At 42.9% G+C, this 19,761-nt stretch overlaps 2 protein-coding genes across 11 annotated transcripts in view; one reads left to right on the forward strand and one right to left on the reverse strand.

Moving 5' to 3' along the window:
• Nucleotides 1–17,551, forward strand: part of Arfgef1 (ADP ribosylation factor guanine nucleotide exchange factor 1) — a 104,069-nt gene extending 86,518 nt beyond the window's left edge. For both annotated transcript variants that reach the window (XM_059254012.1, XM_059254011.1), the window contains exons 31-39: nt 8–143; nt 227–365; nt 1,925–1,997; nt 6,479–6,611; nt 9,457–9,596; nt 11,020–11,188; nt 13,411–13,549; nt 14,631–14,748; nt 16,144–17,551. In XM_059254012.1, the coding sequence (XP_059109995.1) occupies nt 8–143; nt 227–365; nt 1,925–1,997; nt 6,479–6,611; nt 9,457–9,596; nt 11,020–11,188; nt 13,411–13,549; nt 14,631–14,748; nt 16,144–16,308 (1,212 nt within the window). In that variant the 3' untranslated portion in view covers nt 16,309–17,551. The remainder of the gene's footprint in view (nt 1–7; nt 144–226; nt 366–1,924; nt 1,998–6,478; nt 6,612–9,456; nt 9,597–11,019; nt 11,189–13,410; nt 13,550–14,630; nt 14,749–16,143) is intronic.
• Nucleotides 17,552–19,201: 1,650 nt separating this feature from the next.
• Cspp1 (centrosome and spindle pole associated protein 1) overlaps nt 19,202–19,761 on the reverse strand; it is a 91,555-nt gene continuing 90,995 nt past the window's right edge. For 7 of the 9 annotated variants that reach the window (XM_059254015.1, XM_059254013.1, XM_059254018.1 and 4 more), the window contains one exon: nt 19,202–19,474. In XM_059254015.1, coding sequence (XP_059109998.1) covers nt 19,257–19,474 — 218 coding nt within the window. In that variant the 3' untranslated portion in view covers nt 19,202–19,256. The remainder of the gene's footprint in view (nt 19,475–19,761) is intronic. The other 2 variants (XR_009377517.1, XR_009377515.1) reach the window with 2 other exon arrangements.

Here is a 19,761-nt window from a genome sequence, read left to right on the forward strand (position 1 = left end):
TCCCCAGAAAGCCGAATGGATGACAACAACTTGCAATCATGCCCTTTATGCGATATGTGATGTATTCACCCAGTATTTAGAAGTTCTTAGTGATGTGCTTTTGGATGATATTTTTGCCCAGCTATACTGGTGTGTGCAACAAGGTAGGTCTGTACCAGCTATGTTAACACCAAGTGTGACACGTGACACTGGAGATATGTAAATGAATTGTTCTTTTCTTTTCTAGACAATGAGCAGTTAGCACGCTCTGGTACAAACTGCTTAGAAAATGTGGTTATTCTGAATGGTGAAAAGTTTACTCTAGAAATCTGGGATAAAACCTGTAACTGCACCCTGGATATCTTCAAAACCACAATTCCTCATGCGTAAGATTTTATACAGGTCTACTTTATATTTGTATATTGACTGGGTTTAAAAGTGCACAATGAATCAACTGTAAAAACTGCATGGAGAAAGTCATTTGTGAAACAAAATCTTCAGTATGCTTTTCTAGAGTTTGGGTCATAATATGATGACTACTGGTATTATAAGATTTTATTTGAATGTATGACACCAGGTGATAGTTTGATTTCAAGGAAAAGAGTCTTCCTTAACATATATTTCAGTTACAATAGATTTATTAATCTAAAGAAAACCTGTTTGTAAATACTACCCTGTACACTAAATTGTCATCTTTCTGTAAGGAATGAGTTTTGAGTAGTTTTTAATCAGTAAAGAAACCAAGATACATTAACACCTGGATTATTCATAGGATAGATTAGAATTTATGCCCGGCACAGCCCAGGGGCTCTCTCTGATTTGTATATAGCTTTACTTACTGTCTGAAATGTTTCAGTCTGCAGATAGACTCTTCCTGGAAACATGAAGTACACCCAGTGCTGATAGAAAGCCATATGAAAATTATCAGCTATTCCACATTTTTAACTTTATATCCTGTTTTGTAACATGAATTAAATCTGGTTTATGGTCTTGAAATACTCTTATAAATAGTAAGAACATAAATAGGAAGTAAAACACAAGTACACTAGAAAAATAGTCTGTTCTGAAAGATGCACAGTGATTTCTTTGACCCACTTCCAGTTACATTTTCACACTTACCTGGAGCAGGGTGAGCAGCTGACAACTGAGACATGTCTGTCAGTGTACGTGTCCTGTGTCAGAGATAGTACGAAGCCTTACCTGCAGCATTCCCCGCTCCCTCCACCCGCCATGAGCTGTTTATATACATCTACTGCTACGCATGATTTTTAATTGGACCTGCATGTGTTTTAGTTTAAGTTACACACTCATGGCCGTGTGTGTGTGTGTGTGTGTGTGTGTGTGTGTGTGTGTGTGTGTGTATCTTAATGGAAAGGATCTATTGCCAACTTCTTTTTATTGAAGTGAAATAATTTGTTGGCCTCTGTCTGGATTCTAGAGCTTACGCTTTTCAGAAAGGAGAATTTGATCCTTAATCATATTTCTTCTGCAAGCTCCTAATTCAGAGGTGGCAAGTTAACTTCTCTTTGGGGCCTAATTGACTTAATTTTTCTATCTTTAAAAAAATAGAATCTAAAGAGTTTTATGAATTTTTATTTTTTGTAAGTTATAATTCTATGAGGTTTTTTTGAAAAGTGTCAGACTTTTAAAACAAGCTTGCTTTGAGATGCTATTTAAGACATGAAGTAAGTTTAAAATTCATGGCACTTCAGGAACTGTATTTTACTATAAAACTATTATCCTTATAATTATATTGAGTACTGCTGAACTATTTTCCAGAAGTACATCTTTTAAAATTTTTACTAAATGGATTTCAGAAAATTGCATTCATCAGTAATCAGATTAATTTTTTTTCACTTTTTTAATGCCCATTTAAAACATGCTGCATGTGGCATAACTCTTTCCTGTGGCCCCAGTGACTGGTTTTTGTTTTGGTATCTTAAAGGCTCCTGACGTGGCGTCCTGCTTCTGGAGAGACTGTTCCCCCTTCTCCGTCACCTGTGAGTGAAAAGCAATTGGTAAGTAAGTAAAGCCTGTGTGAAGTTGTCCGTGGCAAGTCATTTAACTGTGGACCAAGCTCCGTGTGTCACTGTCCTGATTTGTTCCCCTTGCTTTACACAGCACCTAATCCTCGGGGTCTAGAAGCAACTGCAGCTGCAAAGTGAGCAGTTAGTACCATGAGGGAAGCTGCCCTCTGCTTCCACATTGGCACCTTACTGTCACATCCCTCCATGGCAGAAGGCAGAGGGGCAGAAAGAGCCGCTTTACGCTCTCCATTCCTTCTATACTAAGGCAACACTCTGTCCATAGGGCACTGCCCTCTTGTCGAATGACCTCTTACTATTGTGCATAGAGGATTAAGTTTTGAGCATGAATTTTGTTTCCGAATTTCATACATACACTAATGATTGGCACATAAGAATGTATGGGTACAAACATTTGAACCCTGGCAGTGAGACCAACTCTTTTTAAAAGATGGTGTCAGTTTCTTGTGTTGAAATCCTCAGATTAAAATTCCTGATATAATAACAGTTTTATATTCTGTTAAGTACCACGAAGAGGATACTTAAAATTACTGTTTTATATACAAAATAAAATGATTTCAAGGATTATAAATGCAGATAGCAGATTATATAGAGATTTTCTACACTAATTTAGAGATATTATTAAACCTTGTTTTATTTTAACGGTTTACTTTGATATAATTTCACCGTACAGAAAATAGTTGAGGAATTCCAGCGTGCCCTTCAGCCCATGTATTGATTTCCTATACTCGGATGTTCAGGAGGCACTTGACCAGCGTGAACTGAATTATTATTAGTCTTTTGACTTAAATACCGAGGACATGGGTCCTGTGTCTTAGACAGGCTTCGCTGTCAGCTCCCTTATGCCATGTGACTGCTGTTCCTGTTCCCTCTCTGTCACGCCCTCCTCCGCCATCTTTACACTGCCTTTCACACTCTACCCGCGTGCTTTGTGTGCAAATATGATATCCTTTAACCACAACAAGAGTCACATCTTTCCTTGATGATACCAAAAGGATAACTCAGATCACCACAAGCAAAACATCCTTGTTGGAACTATTTTTATCTGATATGTAGGCTTCATTCTGATTCTGCTTTTTCCATTTTACCATAAACAGCAAGAAAAAAAAAAAAAAAACTAGATCACACTGTTCACATTGGTTTTCTAGCCCTTGAAAACTTTCAAAAGATTTGTGTATGTGTATGTGTTCTATGTATTTGCCTGCAGGAGTTTTTGTGTTCCACAAGTGTGCAGCAGCCCATGGAGGCCACAAGTGTTGCCAGGTTCCCTAGAACTTGAGTTACACATGGTTGTGAGCCACTATGTGGGTTCTGGGAATCAAACTCAGGTCCTCTGCAAGAACAGTCAGCAGCCCCTAGCCCTTGAATTTTTTTTTTTTTTTTTTTTTTTTTTTTTTGTTTTGTTTTTTGAGACAGGGTTTCTCTGTGTAGCTTTGCGCCTTTCCTGGATCTCTCTCTCTCTGTAGACCAGGCTGGCCTCGTACTCACAAAGATCCACCTGCCTCTGCCTCCCAAGTGCTGGGATTAAAGGCGTGCGCCACCACCGCCCGGCTAGCCCTTGAATTTTAAACCTAGGAGACCATAATACCTACTGACTTGTTTGCTTCCCACAGCTTTTAAATTTCTCAACTAATTGTTAATAGTTAAAACATAGATTACATACTAAAGTAGTATTCTGTTTCTTGAGAACTGTGGTATCTGCCATAGACTCATAATTGCTCCATACTTGATCTGCTGGTGTGATCCATTAGACACCCCACACCACTTGTAGGTCATCCTGTGCATGCCAGGAATGAGCTTTCTCTTTTTTGTGGATACTCCTCCACTACACAGGGTGTGGGAGTCTGTGGGAGACCAGCTCCAAACTGCTCCCACTTATCAAAGGATTCTTGGGTGGAGGAGACAGGAATGAGGAAATACTAAATAGAAAGATAGAAAGAGACGATAAGAAAGACAGAGGCACAGGATAGCTTTGGGAGGGCCCTGGGTCAATACTCAACCACCCAGTCCTTTATTGAAAAGGGCTTTTTATAACATGCCAAGGGGAAAGGCAAAAGACCTCCCCCTTACAAGATCAAACACACTGTACAGCCAAGTGTAGACCCTTCCAAACACCTGGTAAACACGCCTGTGGTCAAATCATCTCCTTACGCAGCCCTGCTGGGTAAAGCAAGCTCTGATTCTCTGACTCTGAGTAAGGTCTGACTAGATAGCCTCTGTGGTCTCCACAACAAGGTAGCATGTGCAATATGGGTTTGTTTTCTGTCCCAAGGAAATCCTGGATATACACCATCTAGTTCTGTCCTGTTCTGCATGTCACTTGCTCTCCACATAAACTGAGACTTGTGGGGAAGATGACGTCAGATGCATCTCACCAGACACCTCAGGCGTGGGTACCAAAGATGAGTCCCACTCGTGTCTGGGCACTGCACCCTGGCTCACCTTCCAATCTTGCAGCTGCTGCTGCTGCTCCCCATCAGCTCTGCCCTCAGCCTCTCTGTCTCGCCTCCTTAACGCCTTAGACCTTGCCAACGTTGTGGGAATTTCATTCCTAGCTGAAGTCTTTCTTGCTGTGCACTTAAGATACATATTTTAAAAGTAACCTGTCACTACAAAAATAGATGTAATAAAAGTACTCTATGTATAAGAAAGAATTCAGTGCTTAAAATATACCAGTTTTTATCCTACCCCCCTGCTGCAACCCTACCCAGTTTGTAGACATCCTTCCATTGTTTCCTATACATTTACAGATAGTTACTATTATATATACACTTAAAAGATTTTTAAATGTAAATACTGTTTAGCATATCTAGACAATATTTTCACAGCTACAGGAAGAATTTCTCTTTACCTGACATTCAAAAATTTCTAAAATACAAATAATTTTACAACCCTGCTGTAACACAGTTTAACTATTACTATAAGTATTCCTATGTGTTTTTACTTTAAACTGTTTTTTGAAGTCATCATGGTCAAATAAATACTCTTCTAGACTAAAACAGTTTTTTACTTAAAGCTGCTTATGTGTTAAAAAAAAAAAACTTCCTTAGATCACTAAAACCCATAACAATAATAATCCAGCTCTATAATGTATAATGCTTTATTGTTTAAAAATGTTTTCATAGGACTAGAGAGAGGCTCAGTGTTTGAGAACAGGAGCTACTGCTGCAGAGGACCTGAGTGTCCCCAGCACCTACAGGGAGCTCACAGCCGTCTGTAACTCCAGTTCCAGGGGAGCCAACACCCTTTTCTGGTCTCTGTGGGCATCTGCACTCATGAACACATACACATAATTAAAAATAAATCTTTAAAAAATGTTTTCATACTTAATCCTCCTATAGCAAATTTACATATAGTTCCCTGTTTTATCCAGAACTGGAAATGACAAATCATAAGCTGTGTTTTCATTTGACATGAAGCCAGTTAAAATCTAATTGCTTAGTACTGTTTCTGGGAACACAGGCCTCCACAACTCAGGTGAGGCCATACTTAGAGAAACAGCACAGTGCTTGTCCTAAAGCAATACACTGTTGTCACCAAGTAAAACAAAGAGGAATGTCAGCTACCCTTAGCTGTGTGACCCTACACTAGAGCATCCCATTTCCCACCTCTAATTCTTCACTTGTGAGGAAACCTGTCCAGAGAAGAAGAGCCCTGCTCGGGTCATTAAGCTTTTCCTCCGTCCTGCTATTACAGCTCAGATCAGACTGTGTGGGTCTGTTGGACTTAGGCCTGGCTTCTCTTGACCCCAAACTTCTATTTAGTCACCTTCATACAGACCTTTCTGTCCTTGGTTCCTTGGGCAACAGAAGATACTTCACTAGCTACTCCCACAAAGGAAATTCTGATGAACCACATGAAATTTCCCTCCACTTTAACACCTGTGAGTTGGGTTAGATCTGGAGAACACATGTGGTTAGTGCTTGACTAGTTTTGCATGTATTGTAACATCAAATTCTTATCGTACCACATGGATGGTATCAAGCCTGAACTCACAGAGGATCAATTTTTTTAGGGGTTTTTTTTTTTTTTTTTGCTTTTTTCTTTTGTTTTTTGAAGGTTTTGTTTTGTTTCATTTTGTTTTTGAGGCATAATTTCTTTATGCAGCTTTGGCTGTCCCGGAACTAACTCTATAGACCAGGCTGGCTTTGAACTCACAGAGATCTGCCTGCCTCTGCTTCCCAAGTGCTGGGATCAAAGGCTTGTACCACCACCACCTGGCCTGGGTTTAGGTTTTTCAAGGTAAATTTCACCTTCTGCAGTCCAGGCTGGCCTCAAATTTGAGGCATTCCCCCTGTATGAACCCTCAGCCATGGTCTTAAAGGTGTTCAACTTTTACCTATGTCTAGATAATTTAAACTGCAGGATATTTTCATGGATAATTTTTAAAAACTAGTATAATAGAAAATATGTGCCTCCTTGTAATGTGCTTAAAAATGAATTTATCTTTTTAGGATACGATATCGCAGAAATCTGTAGATATACACGATTCTGTTCAACCAAGGTCTTCTGATAACAGACAGCAGGCACCACTGGTTTCTGTTCCTACTATGAATGAAGAAGTTAGCAAAGTGAAATCGACAGCAAGTGAGTTATTTCTCTAAATAAAAATAAACTGTACTTTATGTAGGTAAGAGTCGTTTTTTGATACACTTTTTTCGGGGGAGGAGGGTTCAAGGCAGGGTATTTCTGTATAACCGCTCTGGCTGTCCTGGAACTCCCTCTGTAGACTAGGCTGACCTCGAACTCACAGAGATCCGCCTGCTTCTGCTTCTGAGTGCTGGGATTAAAGGCGTGCAATGCCACCACCCAGTTGTTACTCTTCTTAATAAGCATATGCCATAGTTGGTTTCGAAATAACTTTTTACTCTGTCCACCCATGTGGACATCTCTGACAGATGTTCTCTTTCAAGGACTTCATTAACATCTGCAATATCAGTTTTGATCACAGTGCCTTTGGCTAGTGTTTGTGTTGGGTGCATGGGGCTTCTTTCTCGATCCCTCTACATTCCAGCCCCATTTTCTGTCTGTAAAGGTAGGAAGCTGCATGTCTTCCTCTGCCTCTCTGCCTGGGAACTTAGTAAAGGATCCTAACGCAGGAGCTCCCAGCTCAGAGGATCAAGCTCTCTACACTGCTGCCTACCCCATGTCTCCATGGATCACCTTCAGATTTTTCATCACCTTTGCCCAAAAATAGGACACTCTCTCATTTTTTGACACAGTTCAGTGTTGTTTGCTGAAAGCAAATAACACATAGGAAAGAAAGACTACATCTCTTTAGAAAAGAATGTGGCTTTAAGTACTTTTTGTAACACTTGAGTCTGTGACCAACAAGATGGCTTAGCAGGTAAAGGCACTTGCCACCAGGTCTGATGCCCTGCGTTTGGTCCATGGGAACTCTGTGGTAGAAGGAAAGAACTATGTCCTCAAGGTTGCCCCCTGGTCTCCACCTGCCAACACACACATGTATGTACATGCACAATAAACACAAAATAAGTAAATGTAATAAAAAAGTGAATTGAGACTATATTCACAGAACAATGATTATTTGCAAATAAACAACTGAGTTGCATTTAGTACATTCCGAATGTTGTACAAATACCACCTATGACTAAGCAAACATTTTCATCACCACCAAAAGAAAATCCCAGTCAGTAAGTAGCCACTCCTTACTCTCCCCTTATCTATCCCCCTGGCAACCACCATTCTGCTTTCTGTGTCTGTGTCTAGGCTCTTCTGTGGGCTTGTTGTTATTGTTGTTTCTTTTTCTTTTTTGGTTTTTCGAGACAGGGTTTCTCTGTGTAGTTTTGGTGCCTGTCCTGGATCTCACTCTGTAGACCAGGCTGGCCTCAAACTCACAGAGATCCGCCTGGCTCTGCCTCCCAAGTGCCAGGATTAAAGGTGTGTGCCACCACGCCTAGCTTCTGTGGGTTTTGTATGAATGGAATCATAGAATATGTGATCATGAGATTCATCATAGTATGAATCAGTAACTTCTTTTTATTACTGAGTTAGCAATCTTTCCTATGTGTGTACATATTTTGTTTCCCCACTCAGCTGCCGATTGACACTGAGTTTGTGCCACTTCAGTTATCAATAGTGCTAACGGGAATATTTGTGTTCAAGCAGTTTCAACACCTGTTTTCAGGTCTTCTGTAAATGTACCTAGAAGTAGAATTACTGGGCTGTATGCTAATTCTTTGTAATGTCTAAAGAACCTGCTGCTAAGCCCCTTCTGGGGTCCAGGTGCTACCAAGAGGCTCTGGTCTGGGATGTTTGGCTAATAAAATGAAGGGGTGAGTGCACAGTGATTGCCATCATTGTGATAGGGATGATGAAAGAGACCTTGGGACTGTGGGGTTCTTGTTTTGACTTGTCTTCAACCATAACAGCCAAATACCACATAGAACAGCACGTCTAGAAAAATATCTGGATAGGAAACTTACAAATGTCTCAGTAAATAAATTTAACTTGCAAAAATTGGTGCCAGAAAAGGAATTTTATAGTAGATGCTTTTTATATTAGAAAGAAACTAAGGAGTTGTCAATCAGCAACTGCTGGAACCATTGCCCAAGATGGATTAATAAGTAAGTGTTCTTGGGCATCTGTTGCCCATCAGAAGAGGACTGAGATGTGGCCTTGCTGTCTGGCCCTTCCCTTCCCCGCCTGGCCCATACCAGTGCTGCCCAGTGCTCACAGCAGCTGGTGCCCGAGTCCTCTTTCAGCTTCTGCTTCTGCAGCTGCCTAACTGCATGGTCAGGTCGGTCGTTGAACAAAGGAGCGCTCTCCTGTAATGCCGCCCTGGCTGACCGGTAGACTGAGGAGTAAAGTTTGTCTCTAACTGGAAGAGGAAGGCTATGGTGGGGACACTTCTGAAGCGGTTTAGTGGCAGTGTCCTTAACCTACATGTTTATGACTTCTTTGCTCTTGGGTCAACTGAAAATAAGCATTGGTTTAATCTACAAACACACACATGGACCAGGATAAACCTGTCGTATAGCTAAACCACAATATCACATGGTTTGATTAGAATCCTGGCTATCCTGCTTTCTGTTTGGTGTTGATCTAGTTCCTGTTGTTTCCTTATATGGGTTTTCATACTATTTTCAAAGATTAAAATTGGGCATCAGTAAAGGCTACTTACTTCACTAATAACCTGAATTGAAAGTAACCAATTAGAACACGGACACTGTTCAAATCATGTAAGATAATTCCATTTATTTAAACAATTCCTTTCCTAAATGTTTCACAGATACAAAGTTAACTTTAGCAAGTGGTACGTATAAACAAAGGCAGGATGTCTTCTCCAGTGTGAGATATGTAGATGACCTTCATACATAGTAATGTTTCCTTAGCATTATAATGTCATAGAAATTATAAAGGATTCAAAATAATGTTTTGTTTGCATGTGCGTTGGGGGGTTTCCTCACAGAATTCCCAGAACAAAAATTGTTTGCCGCCCTGTTGATTAAATGTGTTGTGCAGCTGGAACTCATCCAGACCATCGACAACATTGTGTTCTTCCCAGCCACAAGTAAGAAGGAGGATGCAGAGAACTTAGCTGCAGCCCAGGTAAGGAACTGTGAGGGCAGCTCCCTGGGAGAGGAGGGAGGCAGCTTCCGGCTCTGGGTCTTAGACAGATAGTCAGGCTAGAGATGTCGTTTGGGAGGCCTTCCTCATGTAGCTGCCGTGCCGAACCCTGAGCCTAGATGATGTCATGAGGTATAAGAATGGCCATGGTCACAATTCCTGGTGACAAGGCGATTGGTAGGGACTCCACAGAAGTCACTGAGGTCCGAAGAGAAGCAAGGTCAGGTCAGAGCGGAAGTCAGATAAAGCAAATGTTTAAGGAAGGATTGACCCGTTGATGGTTTATAGGACTTCAGAAGCTCAACGTTAAATTCGGTCTAATGCTGAGGACAAAAGCCTAGTTGTTGTGGTATAAGAAGAGGAGTTGGAGACTGTGTGTAATAACTCTGTTCAGGAGTTTGCTGTAAAGAGGTCTGAAGAATGGAGTGATAGCTGTAGGAGCATGAGGGGTCATGAAAGGGTTTGCTTTGTTGTTTCCCAGGTTGGTGAGGTGCCAGTGTGCCTATTGATAAGAGCTTCCCACCAGAGATAGAAACCAAGGTAGAAGGGGGAACACTATACAGTATTTCTGAGTGACTGGTGTCCACAGAGTCTCACTGGGGTTATACTAGTCCACTTGTGCTAGAGGGGTGGGCAAAGGATGCACGGTCCAGAAAGATTTGTGCATTTGGTTGGGGAGGAGTTTGTTGAGAAGAAAAACCCCACACCATGTGAGGCTGGGAAGAATGCTTTTTAAACACAGGATATGTGAGCACTTGAGCTGGCCATTGAGAAACATGGAGAAATGCTGGAGGGTCTGAGCCTGTTGTGCTCAGTCCTACCGCCTTTATGGATGCAATCACAGAGGAGGTAGTTTGCCCTCACATTACTAGAAAAAGAACAGGGATCCTGCAAGAGTAGTTAAAACATTATTCAGAGATACAAAACTGCTTGAGAGGAGAAAGAGCTTGTGAACTACAGAGGTGGCCAAAGACCACAGGCCTGGGACAACCAAAGCCTGGTGTTGGGGTTCCAGGAAGGATCTGTGACAGTGGGAGGGGTGCTGGTACCAGATGCTTAAAAGAAGGCAGGTGTTTTCTACTTTGTTAGGATAGGATTTGCTTGGATAGGAAGTGGGAGCTGGAGAGATGGCTCAAAGGTCAAGAGCGCTTGCAGCTCTTGACAGAAGACCCAGTTTGATTCCAAATCTCCCCTCAGGGAGTTCACAGCTTCCTATATGTCTGGTTCTAGGGGATCCAGTACTCTCCTCTGGCCCGTGTGGACACCTGCATGCACATGGTGCACATACAGATGGGCAGGCACACACATATATCCATAAAGATTGAAGAGAAGAGGGTTGGGAGCCTTGAGTTTTAGTTTACTAACACTGGCTGAAGCGTGTCTTGTGGCGTTTTGTTTTCCAAAGAGAGATGCGGTAGACTTTGATGTTCGAGTTGATACTCAAGACCAAGGAATGTACCGCTTTTTAACATCACAACAGCTTTTTAAGCTACTGGACTGCTTATTAGAGTCACATAGATTTGCAAAAGCATTTAATTCCAACAATGAACAGAGGACTGCTCTGTGGAAAGCAGGTAAGCAATCCTTGTCTCAGTGTGGCATGTGGTGGTGGGAACTTCCTGAGTGATAATAAGGAGATATAATTTAGCACCCAGGTCTCCTGTCAGCTAGAAGCCAAGTAACCAGCTGACTGCACTCACCCCCATGCGGTCCTCCTCTGGGGACCACTGACTGCATTCACCCCACTCAGTCCTCCTCTGGGGACCACCGACTGCATTCACCCCACTCAGTCCTCCTCTGGGGACCACCGACTGCATTCACCCCACTCAGTCCCCCTCTGGGGACCACTGACTGCATTCACCCCACTCAGTCCCCCTCTGGGGACCACTGACTGCATTCACCCCACTCAGTCCTCCTCTGGGGACCACCGACTGCATTCACCCCACTCAGTCCCCCTCTGGGGACCACTGACTGCATTCACCCCACTCAGTCCTCCTCTGGGAACCACCGACTGCATTCACCCCACTCAGTCCTCCTCTGGGGACCACTGACTGCATTCACCCCACTCAGTCCCCCTCTGGGGACCACCGACTGCATTCACCCCACTCAGTCCCCCTCTGGGGACCACTGACTGCATTCACCCCACTCAGTCCCCCTCTGGGGACCACCGACTGCATTCACCCCACTCAGTCCCCCTCTGGGAACCACCGACTGCATTCACCCCACTCAGTCCTCCTCTGGGGACCACTGACTGCATTCACCCCACTCAGTCCCCCTCTGGGGACCACTGACTGCATTCACCCCACTCAGTCCCCCTCTGGGGACCACTGACTGCATTCACCCCACTCAGTCCTCCTCTGGGAACCACCGACTGCATTCACCCCACTCAGTCCTCCTCTGGGGACCACTGACTGCATTCACCCCACTCAGTCCCCCTCTGGGGACCACCGACTGCATTCACCCCACTCAGTCCCCCTCTGGGGACCACTGACTGCATTCACCCCACTCAGTCCCCCTCTGGGGACCACCGACTGCATTCACCCCACTCAGTCCCCCTCTGGGAACCACCGACTGCATTCACCCCACTCAGTCCTCCTCTGGGGACCACTGACTGCATTCACCCCACTCAGTCCCCCTCTGGGGACCACTGACTGCATTCACCCCACTCAGTCCCCCTCTGGGGACCACTGACTGCATTCACCCCACTCAGTCCTCCTCTGGGGACCACCGACTGCATTCACCCCACTCAGTCCTCCTCTGGGAACCACCGACTGCATTCACCCCACTCAGTCCTCCTCTGGGGACCACTGACTGCATTCACCCCACTCAGTCCTCCTCTGGGGACCACCTGATGTGTGCTTTCCTCGGATTGTGCTGACTGCCTTTGTGTTGCTAGTTGGCATAATACAAACTCCTTTGAGAAAGTTAAGTCCAGTTCCACATGGATTCTCCATACTATTAGAATGACTTTGTTTCCCTAGGAGTGGCCATCCCTCAGAACCAAAAGGAATGATTGTGGGTGAGGAAACCACATTTTTTTAGGAAATTTAGCAGGTTTGGATAAAAAAATAAGCTTTGTATAAATTACACTGACATTTCTATATTTAAGAAATAGTTGTCATTACCTCTTCATAGGAGAGGGTCCTCAGGACATAGCCAGGAAAATAAAGGAGGAGGCTGTGGTCTAGGATTGTGGTCCAATAGAGTGCTGGCTGCTGTGTAGTCCATGACAGGTTTCAGCTAGCATGGCTTTGTTTATCCTCTTCCCTTTACAACCCACTCAGAGAGCTGAACTCTGCTGTCCCCACCCCAGTTGCTAATATCTGACTAGGACAGTCCTTCTCCTCTGCCCTTCCATGGTTCTGGCTTACAAACAGCCCTCCCTCCCATCCCCTCTGATGATGGAGCCCCGCCAGAGGTTCTGCCTGCAGGGCTCCAGGTGTAATTCTTCAGGGGTGTTCGCTTCCCCAAACTGTTTTATATCTAAGGTCTGGAGCAGTGGTTCTCAACCTTCCTAATGCTGTGGCCCTTTAATACAGTTCCTCATGTTGTGGTGACCCCAACCATACAATTATTTTGTTGCTACTGCGTATCTGTAATTTTGCTACTGTTAAGAATTGTAATGTAAATATGCGACCCCAGAGAGGTGACAACCCACAGGTTGAGAACCGCTGATCTATAGAGGGTCTGCTTTGCAGGCAGCCAGTGCTACACAGGCAGAATCTGCCTCCTCACAGGCTGTGTGACCTTTCTGTAAGGGGCCTTCCCACTCTAACTCAAAAAACGTCTCCTGCAGGCTTCAAAGGCAAGTCCAAGCCCAATCTTCTAAAACAGGAGACAAGCAGCCTGGCCTGTGGGCTGCGCATTCTCTTCCGGATGTACATGGACGAGAGCAGAGTCGGTGCCTGGGAAGAAGTCCAGCAGAGGCTGTTAAAGTAAGGCTCTTGGATGGTAGCTGTGTAGACGTGAAAGGGACAGTAGCAGCAGCAAGCAGCTAGCTGAACCTTAGAATCTGGAAGCCCCATTTCAAGGTCAATGTCAAAATTAAGTCACCTTCCCCTGCATACTGGGCATCTCGCCTGTGTCCCAGGCTGCCTGTGAATACCTGTGTTTGCTTCTTGGGTGTCTGGGACTGCAGCATCACCTGGGCCTAACTGAGGTAAACGCTGTTCTGTGTCCACCTAGCAGCACCTGAGCAGGTCATGTCTAACATACAGGACAAAGGGGAAATCTTTATCGTTCAGAACCTTGAGTCCTTCCAAAGCCATAAGAACGGTCTGTCTCTCTTGTAGAGCAGTCGTGAAAATGAAAGGTTGTCTTGTCTGCCTGCATTTGTTTATTAAACTATTTGAGGTTTTGTTATTGTTATTTCTAGATTTTTCCAGACAGTTTCTCTGAGTAGTCCTAGCTGTCCTGGAACTTGCTCTGTAGACCAGGCTGACCTCCAACAGAGAGATCCACCTGCCTCTGCCTCCCAAGTGCTGGGATTAAAGGCGTGCTCCACCACCCTGCTGGAGTTTTGATTAGTTGAATTTGTTTCATTCTGTTTTACTATTGATGTTTTACTTATTTAAATAAGTAAATTTAGCTTGTGCTGAGACTGAACAGTTATTTAGGAAAAAGAGTGCCCGGGCATTGCTCATTCCTGTCCTGAGAGCAGGCGTTCAGTGTGTCTCACAAATCACAAAAACTAACTAGGTGCAGAGGAGTCTGAGCCTCATAATCGTGAAGGGCAAAGCCACCAGTGAGGACCCAGGTCTCAACATCAGGCCTGCACACCTGCTATCTATCTCACACAGGGACTCTGAGTGAAAGACAGACAGTGGAGAAGGTGTGTTTCCCCAACAGTTCCCAGTAGATTCCTTGAATGTTTTCTTTCTTCCTCATTTGAAAACCATGTCTTGGTGCTCCAGTTATAAAAATGGGGTCCAGTCAGTTCAGCAGTAGTTCCCATCCACCGCCTCTTTTGTCCAGTCCTCGTGATGCAGTATCTAAAGGCGGCCTTCTCTTCTGCAGCGTCTGCAGTGAAGCACTGACGTACTTCCTCACTCTGACGTCCGAAAGTCACCGCGAAGCCTGGACTAATTTACTTCTGTTGTTCCTAACTAAAGTCCTAAAGATCAGTGATAACAGGGTAAGTGTGAGGCTTCCTGTCCATCCCCGTCCCTTGCAGTAGAGGTAGTCACTCAGAGCCTAGGCTCTGCAAACTCACTTAGCTTTGTTTTCTAACCAGCAGTTCAATTAGAGGTGGAGACCATAATTGATAAGCTCCTCAACATTGAAATCCCCACTATGACCCCTGGAGTTACTAAAATTCCCCCAGTTGGAAACAGGTCTCCAGGCCACACAGTGTGACCTTGACCTGAGCCTCTGCCCCACCATGTCTGGTTCTCGGGCCAGTGTTCCAGGTGACCAGAATGAACAATTTAGACCAGTAAAAATAAAGATTAAAAATTATAAGTAAATGTATAGATGCATACATTTACATATAAATCATAAACTATTTTATTGCAGTGTTTTAAAAAATGTACATTTCAAAATTTTGTTAAGCAGCTTACAGATTAGGAGCCCTAAATTTCAAATGGCCAAGTTAGGTCACCTGATACTTGAAACTTTAAGACTAGCATAGGAGAGCCTATGGGGCAGGGCAGGGCCACTCAGTGTTGTCAGGTGTCTGTCCTGGTGACACCTGAGTCATGGTCCCTGGGTCCAGATGCATCTGCATCTGTGCTGAGCCAGATGAGGCCTAGAGTGTGTGTCTTCCCTGATTATCTGCTCTCTGGCCAGTGTGCTTGCTGTCTGCTTCCCTGTGTCTGGGGTAGTGTGGAAGAGCATGAAGGAGAGAAAAGAGCAAACCAGAGCTCAGAGATGAAGGATTAAAGCAAAAATAAGTCCACGTATACCACTGGACCTATAAAAGTGGAATGTCATGTTGCAGTTGGTATTAGCCAGGGTTCTCTAGGGATTGTGTGTGTGTGTGTGTGTGTGTTAGAATGGGTTATAGGCTGTGGTCAGATTGTGCAATAGTGGCTCTACCCACAGAAAGGCATTATGGGCTGCCACTGGAAGGTATGACCCAGATTTAGGGTGGGTCTTCCCACCTCAAATGATCCAACCATTTTGAAGTGCTAGGTAGAATCTCCCCTTAAAACTTAAGAATTATATTTAAAGATGCAATTTAATAGCTCATACATTGTAAAAACTCATTTTCTTCCCTATCCTGCTTGCTTTTGCTCAACATGCAGAAAAAGCATGTTAATTTATTAAATTGTGTCAGATATGTAGAGAAAATGTTTTTTAAAACAGCAAAGAACCAAGTGGCCTGAGTTTGTGCCTAGGTCTTTTGTTTTTGTTTTTGTTTTTAATTCCTTTTAGGCTTTCAGTTGTATAATGCATGTCCTTAGCACTTGGGCAGACCCACCTCTCTGCGATCAGGGTCCTCCCCAGCTGCTCTAGCTCTTAAAGGAAGTTTAGCATCTGTGGTTTGTTATTACAAGCAGTACTAATGGAGACACTCTCTCCTCCCCAGTTTAAAGCTCATGCATCATTCTACTACCCTCTCCTATGTGAAATTATGCAATTTGACTTGATTCCTGAACTTCGTGCTGTTCTTAGAAGATTTTTCCTGCGAATTGGAATAGTTTTTCAGATATCACAACCACCTGAACAGGAACTTGGAATAAACAAGCAATGATGAGAACTAAATATTTTTCTGTTGGTGTTTACATTCCTCCGCTCTGTAAAAAGGACCTTGGAGCAGAGGTTTCCTACCTGAAAAAAATTGTTTCTCTGAATTGCAGTGTCTGAGAATTACTGGTAAAGATGCTTACAGCTATAACTCAGTCGGAACACTCCATGCGGTCCCTTTAGTAGTCTGGTGGCTTCTCTGTCATGTTGGGCTTGTGTTGCACAGAAAGCCTGTTCAGTGTCAGCTTACCTTCATGGGTCCTTCCCTGTCCTCTGAGCAGGGTGAGCCCCACACTTTTGGCAGGTACGGAAATGAAACTTACCCAAAGAAGTATAGATATAAAGATGGAACTTCTGCAGGAAGTACAACTCAGGAGAGCTGTATTTTGAAGGATAAAATGTTTATAATTGGGGGGAAGGGAGAAAATTATTGCTCATGGTAAAAGATATTTAGCAACTATGGTATTCTTACTCTGAAGATTTTTGCACACTCAGGCTATCTGAGATACTGGGAATCATCATCTTTCTGTGAAAATGTACAGAGATGCAGGTCTGTAATATAAAAATCTTAAAACATATTGTTCCTCCTGCACTGTTTTATTTCTTTATTTTCTTATCTACTTGCTAAATACCCATAATATTTTGTCAAATGCACTAAAACATTTGGGTTGAACTTTTGTCTTTTGGGGGTGGGGTGGTCATATTAAGGGCTTAGTATGCCCTGAATCTGTTATGACCAATGCTTGTCAAGATCCCAACAGGAGGGGAAACCACCAAGGTAGAAGACATCCGTGCTGACAAGAACTACCTGTACCATACTCCTAGGGCTTTAAAGATGAGCCATTAAAGTAGATGACTTTTCACAGACTGAAACTTGAATCACTGCAAAATGAATCTAGGTTGCTGTCACTTTTTCTTTTGGGTGGCGGGGCTTGATGTAGATTTTCTTCTATGTACAGAATTTAATGTTGAATATATTAAAATAACAAATCTGGCATGGTTTGGGGAGGTTAGATTTACTGGAAATGTATTCATACTGTGAATTGTGCTCTGATGGTTAAAATGAGAAGCTTGTCAAGCATTCCATATTAACAGTGGATGTAGAAAATTTTTTCAGATGGATAAAATGTATATGGTACAGATGTAAAGTTTTCTATGTAAAAAATTCTGTACAACTTTCTGTACAATATTGATTCTCATCTGGCATATCTAATCAGGTTATAGGTCAATAAAGTTTTTGAATTATTTCATCAGTGCAGTTAAAACTGTGTAACCTACAGCCCTGTTTGCATTGATTTTTTTTTAAGTCCAAACTATGAAAATGATATATTTTTAGCTACAAAGACACTTCTTTGCAGTCTATGCATTAGGTCCTTCAACTTCTTTACTTTTTTTTTTTTTCCTTAAGATTTATTTATTTCTTGTATGTGAGTGTTCTGTTGACTTTATTCCAGAAGAGGGCATCAGATCCCATTATAGATGGTTGTGAGCCACCATGTGGATGCTGGGAATTGAACTCAGGACCTCTGGAAGAGCAGCCAGTGCTCTTAACCACTGAGCCATCTCTCCAGCCCCAACTTCTTTTCTTAATCCTAGAATATCCAAGTATATTTACTACTCAGGGATAAAGCTCTTCATTATGAGACTGGGAAATGATCCCCTGCCTTTAAGGTACTTTGTAATGTTGCATTTTGTAAATGAGTCAGTTCCAGGTATGTGATACATAGCATTAAAAAACAAAACAGTGTGTTGGTTAATTTCAAAACAGGAAATGTGTTAGTCTTTGCTTCCATATATCTCCTTAGACCAGCTCCATTCAAACCAGGCTGAATGTTAGAACTAAGTCACTTTAATGTCTTCTGATCTACGCCATTTCCTCCCATGACTGGTGGTTGGTCCATGCTATAGTATCCACTCTCCACAGAGGACGCATGCAGTCCTTCTTACTGTCAAATACTGACAGAAGAAAATTTATTAGTAGAGCAAATTTGAACATAAAAATTGCATGTAGCCCAAAACAAGAATACCAGAAATTTATTTTTGGTAAATTCTTCTGTCCTTATCTGCCATTGGTTTTGTCCCTGGAAATATCAGAGAAGCAGTGGCTGGGTTGACTTCAACTGTCACCACAGTATGTACTGAAGACCCTAATCCAAGTAAGAATTATTTTCTAGAAGTTGAACGAGTCTCTTTCTGAAGTATCATTTACTGATTATAGCCAAGGGTCTCAGGCAGTGCACAGAAGACCACTGCCTCTGTCCTTTCTGGGTGGAGCTTTTTAGCCTCTAAAACCTCAATTCTAGTTCAAGTAAAGAAACTGACATTGGTAGTTAATAAAAATAAAACTTTATTTGTATCAAGAAATAGTGAAATCAGATAAATTAGTAACTGAGTGAATCTGTGCTTTTATCAACATAAAAATAAAATGGAGGCAGAAAGATGGTCACAGCTCCCTTCACTCCTGTGGAATCTATAGCTACAAATGTCATGAAAATGAATAGCTTGTTGGAGTCGCTCATTTACATAGCAGCTGGACTAGTCACAGCTACAGCAGGTGTGTTCACTATGAACTGTTTGGACACAAAGCGAACATGGCTGGTGTGCTAGTGAAATGTGTTCTGTTTCACAGTACTGTTGTTAACACTTCACCACCTCTGAATGGCAAGCAGAATTAATGCACATATGGTAGTTGAATCAAGAGTTCATTACCACCCATGGCAAAATTGCAAAAATAATTCTATACAATTATGTTATAAATCAATAATCAGGGATTTTTGTATACATTATATATAATATATATAAAACATGTATCATCATGAGAAAAATACGCTTTCTATATAGCTACAACATAAATAACTAAAATTTGGGTAGGGCCACAAGCAAGACATTCAAGATACAGATTGAATGTTCCTTCCATTGTAAAAGGCACTGCGGGTCCAGAGGGTTTATTTTAAATTAAGCGTGTGCGGCAGACAGGCCCTGCCAAGTGAAAGGGCCTGGTTTTCCAGGAACCTGCTGCCGCTGCTGCTCCTCACTCAGCTGCTCTGCCATGAACCGTTTCAGAGTTTCAGAGGTGCCTGGGCGGAGCCAGGGCTCAGTTGCCACGGAGTTGGATCCATCCTCACCCAAGTGTTTCATGATGTCATCAGGGTCAACCAGTGAACTCTCATCATCTACAGGAGGCAAAAGAGAAGAAGTCAGGTGGCAGGTAACATACACAGGGTACCTACAGTCCAGGCCATTACAACTCTGCATCTCTTTACAGACTCACAACCCAACAACTACTCCTTTGGAAGTAGGAGACCATGCCAAGAAAGGGCTACGTTGGGAGTGGGAGAGAAATAATTTAAATTGACTCCATGGCAGTCAGCTACAAGAACTCTAACTATACCAAAGGAGATTCTACTAAACATTCAAAGCTGACTGTAGAAACACAGACTGTCTTATTTCATGTCTGTTA

The sequence above is a fragment of the Peromyscus eremicus genome, chromosome 2, assembly GCF_949786415.1.
Source record: "Peromyscus eremicus chromosome 2, PerEre_H2_v1, whole genome shotgun sequence".
Taxonomy (NCBI): Eukaryota; Metazoa; Chordata; class Mammalia; order Rodentia; family Cricetidae; genus Peromyscus; species Peromyscus eremicus.